The sequence below is a fragment of the Mauremys mutica genome, chromosome 1 (assembly GCF_020497125.1).
Source record: "Mauremys mutica isolate MM-2020 ecotype Southern chromosome 1, ASM2049712v1, whole genome shotgun sequence".
NCBI classification, from domain to species: domain Eukaryota; kingdom Metazoa; phylum Chordata; order Testudines; family Geoemydidae; genus Mauremys; species Mauremys mutica.
In genome coordinates this window covers 327,894,419-327,908,430 of record NC_059072.1, presented here as the reverse complement: position 1 = coordinate 327,908,430, position 14,012 = coordinate 327,894,419, and the positions used below count along the sequence as shown (strand labels likewise).

The following is a 14,012-nucleotide window of genomic DNA, read 5'->3' as shown; positions in this document are numbered from 1 at the left end:
TGCTGCAGTGCAAATAATTTTCAGTTCTCAGAAAAATTGCACTAAGCAATCCTAGCTAAAACCAGCTGTTAGTGTTGTAAGCCACAGACAATAATTTGCGCACCTTTAGATGGAATGCAGTGTCTGTCCCACAGCACAGCTGTGTAGGGCTGGAAGTGAAGACAGCAGAGGAGGTATTTAGGTAGCCAAAGTGTGACTGCTTCAATGAGAATTTGGTTAGGATATTAATTTTATATTTCATCTGAACCATGGCTTTTCTTTCCGCTCATGGGTTTGGTATTGATTCATTGTGTGTGTTGCTATTGAATTGCCAAAACCACTTCCTCCAGCACCTTCCTTAAAAGTCTTCCATATAAAGACTACCCTGGCCTGACCCACCTTAGTTTGTGAAAGCTTTGTTTTGTTCGTTAATTTCGATAAATTATGAATAATTTCTATAAAGAAAAAACTACTTCCTAATTTACAATATTGTAAACGTAGAACCAATTATTATACCCAAGGGAAATAATATTTTACACCTAATGTGAGCTTTCTCTTGGAAATGTTTCTATTACATAGTAGCCAGTAGTAATATTTAATGTTAGATAAAATTGATTCAAAATGACCACACTATATTGTTGCCAAAGACATTTATATCTTAGCAAAATCTGAAAAGAGCAGTTTCCTACAGACATTAGCTTTGTATCTTTCAATTATTATTGTACACAGCTTCTTTTTAATCTCTTTATTAAGTTTAGTTTGTTTTATTTTTAGCAGAGTTTGCTTCATTTCCAGTTGATTTTACCTAATCTTTATATTGCTCACCCTATGGATGGGGGACAGTTTTTTTGTTTGTTTGTTTTTAACATTACCATCTTCATGAAAGGAAATTTGTCTTTGCTAATAAACAGGGTGTTTTATGTTCATTTTTAAATGGTTTTGTCCTTCAGTGTAAAAAAAATAAAGATCTTAATTACAATTTTCATTAGTTTACATGGCAAATTAAATTTGGATTATGAGCCTTTCTAGGCTAGGGAATTTTGCACCAACGTAGCTACGCAAGCACTGTGTATATTCCAATGGCCCATTTGTGAGACAGGGAATATGAATTCCATTAGTATTCTTCATTTACATGTTATGTTACTTAGAAACCTTTTGGAATGCTGTATATGAGCATGCACGCTCCATCCTTGACAGAGCATCCAGAGAGGGTAAAATGCTTCTAGTGATGCTCTTTGTGTTTGCTGATGTGTTTGTTTAGTGGTTGTGCTGGTGTTCATGTGATGATGATGAATGTTGCTTCTGTTTCTATTAAATTGTATTACTGGTCTATCTTTTCATTTAGCAATTCGTTACCTTCATTTGAAGACACCACTGAGCCTGTTCTACCTTCCACTATGATAATATGAGACTAAATGTGAACACTTTTAAACGTGGTGTCTCCTTCATTGGGCCAGTAATAAACCCCCTTCAGCCTTTCACCAAATTGCAGGAGATGAAAACAAAGTTTTGGCGATTGGGAAGATAAGCAGATCACTGATGAATGTGTGCACAAATCCTTGTTCTGCTAATATCTTTTGGAGGACTAAATGTGGATATTTCTAATCGTGCAAAAATTATTCTAAATGATATGTACACGGAAGTGTGTGCTGTATAATATAGTCTGAGTTCTCACAATTCAGGTGCAATCTAAACATGGCATGTGGCTGTATTTTTGCAGTCAAATATATTTCCCTATAGTGGGTCCAAATTCTGAAAATTCTCCTTAGTGCTTATTCAAGCAAAACTCCCATTAATGTCATTGGGATTTGGCATATGCAGTTCAGCTATGCCAGTGAAACCTTAGTTAATTGACACTTGTAAATGGTATCAAATTACCTTTTCTATAAGTCTTTCCATTGTCATACCCTAGTTTGTATTATCTTACATCCTGAAAGATAAAGAAGTTCCTTTGTTAATTGTCTGTTGTGAGTGATGTGTAAGCATCTATAAACTGCTCTAGACTTCCTTGTAATTAGGCATTAAATATGGCTGCTTTTTAACGTTGCTTAAACTGTAGCTGCTAATTTACTCAGATTAATAAAAAGCATATTCTTTAAGATAACATTTCCCCTATCCATTCGCTACTGGAGAAGTACTATTTTTCATGTTTGTTTCAAGTGGTTCATGTCATATATATCTTGGAGAACACCAAAGGCTAAAGTCATCCTTGATCAAAGTTAAAAGAAATGTAGAGTTTTCAACACTTGTTCAAGTTTAACTGAGGTGGACAATCTTTTTGAAGAGGATACAGAATAAATTGATTTTGACTGGGAGAATAGCATAGCCACAGCCTCCTTTCAGATTGCACTGATGAGAACAATACATGGATGATGCTATAAGTCAAGGAAGCTAATCTCACTTCAAACCTATTATACCAGTTTGATCAAACTACGGCAAAATCATAGAAGCAAAGTAAAATACTACTAGACAGCTCAACTGCACTTAAAATCCCCAGCCTGTGCTAGATAACATTACAGTATAAAACAAATTGGAAAGCCGTGTATGGTAACATCTGAATTCATTTTTTCAGCCAATTCAGCAAAGCTGAATGGGAGAAGAAAAGGTTTGATAAGGCAATTGGGTAAGTACAAGATCTTTAAAAATAAGTTGACATAAGTACAATTATGCTGGCTGATTGTTGTGCATGTAAAAATCAGTTCTCTTCATTAATTTTTTTTAAATTCAATTTTTAATGAAATTTCAGTATTAACAACACCATTTACTATTTTATGCTTATCTTAGCCATACATTGATTATAGCTAATGTACTACTTTTCTAATTGCTTCCTAGTAACCGGAAGAACTTCTTAAAATTATAAGCATTTACTTGTAACTGTGTATAACTGCACATATCAAGGATTGAATAAACCTCATGAGGTGGGGTCTCACTTTTGACTGTGGCATAGACAAGTTGTGATTTATGAACAGGCCACTTGCCAGCAACTGTAATAACAGGATGAGTGGCCTGGGATAAGTGATGTGGGATTTCTTAGCCATGATTTTGGCATGACTATCACTTCCTTTGTTTAATGAGAAACACAAATCAAGGGATAATGTCCTTTTTCTTAACACAAGGACCATATTGACTGCCCACTAAAATTCATCTTCCTTGATCATTCACTTTCATGACTGTGTAGGATGTTGCCCCATTACGCAGATAATTCATTTCCATTTCAAACAGGTCTTTGATCTACAGTGAGGTAACTGAATCACTATACTAGAGATTTATTTACATGTTGTCTTGGCTTTTCCCAACAGCAAAGTAAACCTATGGGCATTCAAAGAATATTTTATCCCTTTTTATCATTTCCAGTGTCTGCTGGGACGAGCAGGGAGCCTATGCATATTTTTCAACCAGCTCTTTTTATATGTTGAAAGAGACTGTGTAATACCCTCCTAGGCAGCATTTTGTTAATCTCATGCTGGTCCATTTCTGACGTTCTTAACTGTCGGGGTAACTATGTACATACGATACAGGTGGTAGTTTAAAGTGTAGCAGGGCAGTAATAATAAATTACTTGTCATAATGAAAACTGTATCATGTGTAGTACTCCCTTTCTACAATAAGTTCAAGAACACTGAGAGTTTAATAAGCAGGTCTTATTCCTCTTCCACAGAAATATTTCCATGGTGCTTCTGTGGGAATGATTAGCAAGATGATGAAACTATTATTTTCAGTGTAGTACAGGCAGATATCATAGGTGTAACACTGCCATTAAAATGTACAGAAAAGAGGATAAATATTTTCTTTTGTTTTCATTTACTTTGTTCTAAGAACTTGTCAGATAAGAGGAAAATTAACCAAAGTCAAGCATTATTCTTAAAAACAAAATCTGTGCTACATTTACTTCCCCCAGCCTTTTAGTTTCACCAGCATTTCCTATAAATCCTACTCTTTACTTTTCTTCCAGCTACTCTTTTGCTATTGTTGGCATTAACATAACTGACCTTGCATACAACCTGCTTGTGAGTGGTGCGCTGAAGACCCATTTCTACAATGTTGCTCCAGAGGCTCCAACGTTATCCCATTTCCAACAGACGTTCTGTAAGTTTTTGTTTTTGTTTGCATTACCAGTAACACCTTTCTTAAAATCACGCAGGACTGGTGAATTTCATGGAACAACGTTGGTGCAGCATGGATGGGCATCATCCTAACTTTATTATTTTATCTTTGTGATGTTTGGACCCCGGAGCATACTGTGTATGATGGTGTGCAAAACAGACAGGTGAACAAGTTCAGGAAAAAGAAAAAAAAATTTTTTGACAGAGCAATACAAAAGAAATTCTCCCATCTATCCAAGCTTACTTGCAGAACATCTGTGATAGGGATACACTACAGAGCAGGGACTCAGCACTGTAAACAGGAGTGGTGAACTGACACATTGGCAGCTGGACCTTTTTCAGAAGTATAGTGTTCAGAAGTGAATGTTCCCAGTTCTTATGTCACCCACATGGTATAGTCATCCTGTTCTCTTCAGACAGCCTTCCACTACCGCAGCACACTGGTGATTAGGATCTGAATTTTAGCTTTAAAGAAAAATTCAAAATTGAACTTGCAAAAATGGGCTTTTCAGGATGAGAAATCCTGTAAATGGTTTGGAGGTCCTGGTGATGGTACAGGGAATCACAGAAGCGTAGGGTTCAAAGGGACCTCAGGAGGTCATCTAGTCCAACCCTCTGCTCAAAGTAGGACCTAATCCCCATATAAATCATCCCAGCCAGGGCTTTGTCAAGCCTGACCTTAAAAACCTCTAAGGAAGGAGATTCCACCACCTCCCTCGGTAACCCATTCCAGTACTTCACCATCCTCCTAGTGAAAAAGTTTTTCCTAATATCCAACCTAAACCTCCCCCACTGCAACTTGGGACCATTACTCCTTGTTCTGTCATCTGGTACCACTGAGAACAGTCTAGATCCATCTTCTTTGGAACCCCCTTTCAGGTAGTTGAAAGCAGCTATCAAATCCCCCCTCTTCTCTCCCCCCGTTCTTCTCTTCTGCAGACTAAACAATCCCAGTTCCCTCAGCCTTTCCTCATAAGTCATTAATTCAGCCCCCTAATCATTTTTGTTGCCCTCTGCTGGACTCTTTCCAATTTTTCCACATCCTCCTTGTAGTGTGGGGCCCAAAACTGGACACAGTACTCCAGACGAGGCCTCACCAATGCTTGGATCGCTACCCCTTCCTGCTTCTCCACCTGGGCACTAATAATACTGCCAAGAATGACCTTGAGTGGATCACTGCAGACTACATGGCTCTGGGAAGAAGGGTAAAGGAGTTTGAGGCACAAGTGGTGGTCTCGTCCATCCTCCCTGTGGAAGGAAAAGGCCCGGGTAGAGCCTGTCGAATTGTGGAAGTCAACGAATGGCTACACAAGTGGTGTCGGAGAGAAGGCTTTGGATCCTTTGACTATAGGATGGTGTTCCAAGAGGGATTGCTAGGCAGAGACGGGCTCCATCTAATGAAGAGAGGGAAGAGCATCTTCGCAAGCAAGCTGGCTAACCTAGTGAGGAGGGCTTTAAACTAGGTGGAAGGAGGGAAGGAGACCAAAGCCCTGAGGTAAGTGGGGAAGTGGGATACTGGAAGGAAGCACGAGCAGGAGAGCACAAGAGGGGAGGACTCGTGCCTCATATTGAGGGCGCAGGATGATCAGCGAGTTATCTTAAGTGCCTATACACAATGCAAGAAGCCTGGGAAACAAGCAGGGAGAACTGGAAGTCCTGGCACAGTAAAGGAATCATAATTGATTGGAATAACAGAGACTTGGTGTGATAACTCACATGACTGGAGTACTGTCATGGATGGATATAAACTGTTCAGGAAGGGCAGGCGGGGCAGAGAAGGTGGGGGAGTTGCACGTCTTAAGAGCGCAGTATGACTGCTCAGAGCTCCAGTATGAAACTGCAGAAAAACCTGAAAGTCTCTGGATTAAGTTTAGAACTGTGAGCAACAAGGGTGATGTCGTGGTGGGAATCTGCTATGGACCACCAGACCAGGAGGATGAAGTAGATGAGGCTTTCTTCAGGCAACTAACAGAAGTTACTAGATCACAGGCCCTGGTTCTCATGGAGGACTTGAATCACCCCAATATCTGCTGGGAGAGCAATACAGCAGTGCACAGACAATCCTAGGAAGTTTTTGGAAAGTGTAGGGGACAATTTCTTAGTTCAAGTGCTGGAGGAACCAACTAGGGGCAGAGCTCTTCTTGACCTGCTGCTCACAAACAGGGAAGAATTAGTAGGAAAGCAAAAGTGGATGGGAACCTGGGAGGCAGTGACCATGAGATGGTCGAGTTCAGAAGCCTGACACAAGGAAGAAAGGAGAGAAGCAGAATACAGACCCTGGACTTGAGAAAAGCAGACTTTGACTCCCTCAGGGAACTGATGAGCAGGATCCCCTGGGAAAATAACATGAGGGGGAAAGGAGTCGAGGAAAGCTGGCTGTATTTTAAAGAATCCTTATTGAGGTTGCAGGAACAAACCATCCCGATGTGTAGCAAGAACAGTAAATATGGCAGACGACCAGCTTGGCTTAACAGTGAAATCCTTGCTGATCTTAAACGCAAAAAAGAAGCTTACAAGATGTGGAAGATTGGACAAACGACCAGGGAGGAGTATAAAAATATTGCTCAGGCATGCAGGAGTGAAATCAGGAAGGCCAAATCACACTTGGAGTTGCAGCTAGGAAGTGATGTTAAGAGTAACAAGAAGAGTTTCTTCAGTTATGTTAGCAACAAGAAGACATTCAGGGAAAAAGTGGGCCCCTTATTGAATGAGGGAGGCAACCTAGTGTCAGAGGATGTGGAAAAAGCTAACAAATGCTTTTTTTTGCCTCTGTCTTCACGAACAAGGTCAGCTCCCAGACTACTGCTCTGGGCAGCACAGTATGGAGAGGAGGTGACCAGCCCTCTGTGGAGAAAGAAGTGGTTCAGGACTATTTAGAAAGGCTGGACGAACACAAGTTCATGGGGCTGGATGTGCTGCATCTGAGTGTGCTAAAGGAGTTGGCAGATGTGATTGCAGAGCCATTGGCCATTATCTTTGAAAACTCATGATGATTGGGTGAGGTCCCGGATGACTGGAAAAAAGCTAATGTAGTGCCCATCTTTAAAAAAGGGAAGGAGGAGGATCCGGGGAACTACAGCCCAGTCAGCCTCACCTCAGTCCCTGGAAAAATCATGGAGCAGGTCCTCACTGAATCCATTTTGAAGCACTTAGAGGAGAGGAAAGTGATCAGGAACAGTCAGCATGGATTCACCAAGGGCAAGTCATGCCTGACTAACCTAATTGCTTTCTATGACCAGGTAACTGGCTCTGTGGATGAGGGGAAAGCAGTGGATGTGTTATTCCTTGACTTTAGCAAAGCTTTTGATACAGTCTCCCACAGTATTCTTGCCAGGAAGTTAAAGAGGTATGGGCTGGATGAATGGTTTATAAGGTGGATAGAAAGCTGGCTAGATGGTTGGGCTCAACGGGTAGTGATCAATGGCTCCATGGCTAGCTGGCAGCCGGTATCAAGCGGAGTGCCCCAAGTGTCAGTCCTGGGGCTGTTTTTGTTCAATATCTTTATTAATGATCTGGAGGATGGTGTGGATTGCACCCTCAGCAAGTTTGCCGATGACACTAAACTTGGAGAAGTGGTATATACGCTGGAGGGAGGGATAGGATACAGAGAGACCTAGACAAATTAGAGGATTGGGACAAAAGAAATATGATGAGGTTCAGCAAGGACAAGTGCAGAGTCCTGCACTTAGGAAGAAAGAATCCCGTGCACTGCTACAGACTAGGGACCGAATGGCTGGGCAGCAGTTCTGCAGAAAAGGACCTAGAGGTTACAGTGGACGAGAAGCTGGATATGAGTCGACAGCGTGCCCTTGTTGCCAAGAAGGCTAAAGGCATTTTGGGCTGTATAAGTAGGAGCATTGTTAGCAGATCGAGGGATGTGATCATTCCCCTCTATTTGGGAAAGGAGGTCTGGAAGTAACTAGAGAAGGGTCTGCCTGAATGATGAAGAGAGAGATCTAGAATTAACTAGTAGGCAGCAGTCGGTAGCTGCTGATGGGTGAGGGTAGGAAAGGGAGTGAATTAATGGATGAAGATGGGAGGGGTTGGGGGAAGCGGGTTAGAATGAGAAGTAGCTGAAAATAAAATGGAAAATATATAAGCAAGCATTTGGTAAGAAGAGGAAGTTGAAGGTGTTAAATTTTTTTGTCAAGTAGGATCATCAGAGACAAATGGAATGGAAATAGTGTCGATAACTGTATTGCTTGTTCCCCCTTTCTGAGGTTGTTTGGTTAGATGACAATAAGATCTTTGGCACTGAGACCTGTCTTATTTTATGTCTGTGAAGTGCCTAACATGCTTCTGGCTGTTAGATACAGTAAATAATAAATCTTAAAGCGCTTCAAATATTCACTAACTCTCTTCGAAACTGTGCTACTGTATAAGACGAGTCATTACCCTGTGGGCAAGCTCCATACATCAGCAAGCATCAGCCCGTGTGGTTTTGTGATGGATTCTGGGCTGTCATAGCTTACTGGAGCTGGCTGGCATAAATTCAGGGGAGCTAACATTTTTACTGTGTGGCCTGTGACATACAAAGATTCCGCTATAATCTCTGCAGACTACAGTTGAATGTGTGTGTTTAAGGTAAGTTTACAATGAGTAGTTTGCCAAACAAAGAGAAACAGATGCGTCAACATTTCAAAGGCCCTTTCTCAGAAGACTCTGAGAGTCTTTCTCATTGACGCTGTCCAGTCATCAGTTTCTGCAAATCCCTTCTTGGCCAGTGTGCCTTAGTTTTTTGAATGAGTGAGTGGATCTTTTGGATAGGCTCATGTTATTTTCACATTGTCTGTCATCTCCAATGTTGCTGCATCCTCAAAGTCTCGTGAAATCCACAAAGTTTTAAGTAATTTTTACACTTTAGAAATGCCTTTCCGGAGGTGACTGCTTGTTTTCTTTCAGAGTAGCAGCCGTGTTAGTCTGTATCCGCAAAAAGAACAGAAGTACTTGTGGCACCTTAGAGACTAACACATTTATTTGAGCATAAGCTTTCGTGGGCTACAGCCCACTTTTTCAGATGCGTAGAATGCTTGTTTTCTGTGTGCCAGTGCTCAGATCCAACCACCAGGTGTCACTGTTCTGCTTGTTGATCCCATCGCAGATGCTTTTTCTGCTCCCATCTTTACTGCTACCCTACAATTCCATCTTATTTCACTGCCTGCTCTGTGTGCCTACAAAAACAGGGGAGCTCCCTGGAGAGACATGGAGATAGTTTGGGAGTAGGCCCAGTAGGGCTAAGAAATTACATTTACCACCCTCTCTCCTGGCTTAATTCTGCAGTGGGATAAAAACCACAGGGCTAAGACTTCCCATGCTGGTGGGGAGGTGGTGGAGCTGCTGGCGATGTAGGATGGCTGGAGTAGTCCCAGCATGGTGGGATTGTGTGGGGGAAGAAAGTCAGGATATATGTGGAGAAGGAGTGCTGCTTTCTTTATGATCAAATATCTGACAGACTGACCACCCCAAACATATGTTGTTGTAATGCCAGTCTCATTGTTTGGGAAGTGGGAGGCCTTATTAATTGTTTTTTTCACTCACTCACACAGTTCTGTATTCTTCCCCACTACACTGACACTTTTCCCCCATGGCCTTAGTCATCCTAGGTTTCAACTAATTGAATTCAGCTGAGAAAAATTGAAACACAATTAGGCCGCAGTAAATGCCTGCAGGCTGCATGTCTGAATCTGAAAGTCAAAATTACAATGCACAGCAAGCACTGTTTCTAGGTGAAAGAATACAGTAGCTGTACTGATTTGACCTCTCAAACACTGGGCCAAATTCTGTTCTCGTCTACACCCATCCAGTCCTCCTGAACTTTGGTGGGCTTGCCTGGGTGTAGCTGAGTGCAGAATTTGACTGACTATTCCCAGGGCAGTACTGAAATCTCTTGATACTACAAGCAATGCACTCAATTCTATATCATTAATTAATATGAAATTCCTTTTGATGGAATAAAAATGACCCTACATGCTGAACACCAAGCCATTTCTCACGCTGTATAAATAATACTTTTGAAACGCCTGGATCTGTCTGAGAATCCCAACCAGGATATATTTCCCTTTAATAATAATTTTTAAAGGTATTTTGCTGAGCTAGGTTTTTCCTTCAAAGAGAAACCTTCCAGCTTTAGGAGGAGTATCTGTCTGCCCAAGTACATGAAAATGGTTTAGTTTATAAATTAACCATGGAATCCACAGTGTAGCTTGTAAAGTCTAGCAATAAAGTACCATTTTGGAAGTGAATAGACTGAGTGAGATGTTTATCAAACCAAAGATGGAATAAAATACATAACAAAAGTGTCCTGGAATAAGTCCTGATTGAGCAAAGCCCATGGCATATGCTTAAGTCCGTCCTTATTCAGGAAAGCACATAAGGTTATGTGTAAGGCCTGTTGGCTTCAAGCACATGCTTAAGTGCTTTGCTGAGCTGGACTACACAACCCATAGTATTTCTTGACACAGCTGTTTGTTGACAATGTTCTACCTCCAGACCACTGCTGGGAAGGTGATGCAGAAATCACAGATGGTCACAGAGGGAGCAAACAATAAAAACAAAAAAGACTTTAAAAAAAAAAAAGCCTTTATCAGGGCAGGTATCATAGGGTATATGTTTCTCATGCCTTTTCCCTACACAAGGGGGGTTTGCCAACACCAATTATTTCTTGCCCTTGGCATTTGTCTAGCCACGATTATGTGCAAACCCAATATGGTGGAATCCTTTATTCATGTTTAGAAAGACAAGTGTAAGACTGAATGTTCCTGGCAAAGATCCAGTAACTAGTTGTTTTCAGACTGTAAGTTATGTTAACTCGCAATTCATAAATTAAATGGTTTTTAAGTGTAGGGCTTGTTCAGTAAATATTTTATAATAGACACTTCCCTAGAGGCTGTTTATAATGTAGAGTAAGTGTTGTTTCATAGATATTTGAGCATGAGAATAATTAGAATATAAACAAAAGATGCTTGGTAAAGACTGATTCTTATTAATAATGTCATCTCTTAATGCTTGTAGCCTGCAGTTTAATATTAAAATATATTTTGTATTTCACTTGGTTTATCCAGGCACAAGTTAACAATTCTGTAACTGCATATCAAGAGAGGAGAGATCTGGTAATTTGATGGATTCATTTTAGTTAGTTATTGGTAAAATTAGGTCATTTCATTCATATAAGTAGCAATAAAAAATTTGTTTAAAGTTTGCATTAGGCAATTGAGTAATCTTTCAAAAGTGCTTCTCTAAATTCAGGCCTTAATTCAAGACAACATCCCAATTTGGGAAAGCTTTAAAACATATGAGTAAGTGTCCTCCTCAATGGGGGCTCTTGGTGTCATAAAATTAGTACGTTTTCTTCTGTTAAGTAAATTATAGTAATTCCATTACTATTGCTAGCAGATCTATATAAGTTATTTTGTTTTAATTATTTGAAGATGCCTCTTAGAGGCTTGTTTTAATATTGTATGCTGTAGTGCTTCATTTCTTAGTATGACTAACACAACTTCATTAAATACTGTAATACATCACACTTCAATAGTACTAGCTTCACCTACCCCACAATGTGCATTATGATTTCTGATTGCAGTGCTTGCTATTCTGTAGACTAAAGGGAACAACTTCACCTGTGTTCTAATTCTTTATATATTGAATTCTTATTAGGCTATTTGATGCATGAATTCCATAAATTCTGGATTGAAGAAGATCCACTGGACATAATGGAGTTTAACCGTGTGCGAGAGAAATTTCACAAGCGAATTTTAAAACAGCTCCAGAATCCAGACATGGCTCTGTGCCCTCACTTTGCTGCCTCAGAAAGCTTAATCAACATGTAGTTATTCACTTGATTTGATTTGAGAACACTGCCTCACTCTTCTCTTAGGTCACACTTTAGATCATCACTAACATATTGAATGACCATGGCGATTGTATGCATGCCTTTTGGTGCAGTATTCATCTCTTTTTGTCATAAACATTAGATCCCCTTACACTTGTCTTTCCAGGGGATTTCTCATTAAATGGGTGCTCATATTGCGGCATTATGCAGTGTTACGTTCTAAATTGATGTCCAGGTATCAAGAGTTTTCTATTTTTTTAGACCTTTTTTCCCATAATTCGACATTGAAGAACTGTATTTCTCTAGCTGTGTTTTGTATATGTGGAATAATTATCTGAATCTTGTATTGTGAAAGCCTTTTAACTTATTGATATGTTTTGTGATAACTACTGACATTTCAAGCAAAGTACATGTTTGGACTTCATCTAGAAGATAATGTATGTAACTTTAATCTAATGCAGAAAAACACATTAAAGACCAATTTTTTTTCCATGCATTCATTCATGCTTCATGAAAAATTAATGAAAATTTGAGACAAACTTCAGTGGGAACAATATATTTAAAATATGCAGAATTGCCATGAGACTCCACAGCTACTTGAATACAAAATGAGCTGAAGACTGCTGCATTCATAGTGAAGAGCAAATATATTCATCATGATTGAACACCTCAGGTGCCATCTTTACAAAAAGTTGCATAGGGTTAGAGCCACCCAGCACCCACTAGTGCAGGGGTTCTCAAACTGGGGGTTGGGACCCCTCAGGGGGTTGCAAGGTTATTACATGGGGGGTCGTGAGCCGTCAGCCTCTACCCCAAACCCCGCTTTGCCTCCTGCTTTTATAATGGTGTTAAATATATTTTAAAGTGTTTTTAATTTATAAGGGAGGCCGCACTCAGAGGCTTGCTATGTGAAAGGGGTCACCACTACAAAAGTTTGAGAACCACTGCACTAGCACATCTAAATTCCTGTGCACAAGGGGTTAATATTTCACATGTCTGACTACAGCATGATTTGATCATGTTTTGCTTGGAAAGTTCAGTTGAGCAAAAAAAGTCTTTTTTTGGTGCAGTTTTTTGGAAGAATTGAAAAATTTGCTTTGTGTTGTCAAATCAATTCCCAGGAACTGTGAGAAATAATTGATTAGAAGGTTTAGAGGAAAATCTCACAAGTTTCCCAGATCACTTTAAAAAAGGTGTCTGTCACTATGATTGACTAGTGTTTACCATGGCATTTCATACCCTGGGTATTTTTTTACCTTCTGAACAATCAGTTTTATTATTAGTCGAAGTTTGTGTTACCACTTGCATATTGTAATAGACCCAGGCCAGTTGGGAACAGCAGAGTAGTAGAAGGGAGATATACTGGCCACTGGATAAGCAGTTTTCTGTTCCCTGAGTGACCAGATATGGGGCTGCTCCAGACTAATGAGAACACCTGACTCCAATTAACCTGCTAAGAGTCAGGTGAGGCTGTTAAGCACCTGACTCTAATTAAGGCCCCTCTGATGCTATAAAAGGGCTCACTTCAGTCAGGCCAGGGGGAGCCAGAGGAGAGGAAGTGTGTGCGTGCATGGAACTGGGAGCAAGAGGTGTGCAAGAAGCTGAGAGTGAGTAGGCATACGGCTGGAGGACTGAGAAGTCCAAGTGTTATCAGACATCAGGAGGAAGGTCCGGTGGTGAGGACAAAGAAGGTGTTGGGAGGAGGCCATGGGGAAGTAGCCCAGGGAGTTGAAGCTGTCGCGCAACTGTTCCAGGAGGCACTCTAGACAGCTGCGGTCCACAGGGCCCTGGGCTGGAACCCGGAGTAGAGGGTGGGCCCAGGTTCCTCCCAACTCCTGATCAAACAGAGGAGGAATTGACCTGGACTGTGGCTTCTTCCAGAGGGGAAGGTCTCTGGGCTGTTTCCCGACCCACAGGGTGAATCTGTGAGACGAGCAAATCCACCAATAAGTGCAAGACCCAACAAGGTAGAGGAGGAACTTTGTCACAGTATTGAGATTAAATTTGACTATTGCCCAACTATGTGAATTATATGAATACATTATCTGTCATTCTCAAATGGGAAGCAGCATAGGATTTTATTTCTAAGGTACATACATGTA

At 40.6% G+C, this 14,012-nt stretch overlaps 1 protein-coding gene across 10 annotated transcripts in view; it reads left to right on the top strand.

Annotated features, from left to right (window-relative positions):
- The window catches only part of ELMOD1 (ELMO domain containing 1), a 64,574-nt gene extending 52,191 nt beyond the window's left edge, over positions 1–12,383 (top strand). For all 10 annotated transcript variants that reach the window (XM_045018488.1, XM_045018496.1, XM_045018510.1 and 7 more), the window contains 3 exons: positions 2,552–2,602; positions 3,932–4,065; positions 11,736–12,383. In XM_045018488.1, the coding sequence (XP_044874423.1) occupies positions 2,552–2,602; positions 3,932–4,065; positions 11,736–11,908 (358 nt within the window). In that variant the 3' untranslated portion in view covers positions 11,909–12,383. The remainder of the gene's footprint in view (positions 1–2,551; positions 2,603–3,931; positions 4,066–11,735) is intronic.
- Positions 12,384–14,012: the final 1,629 nt, after the last annotated feature.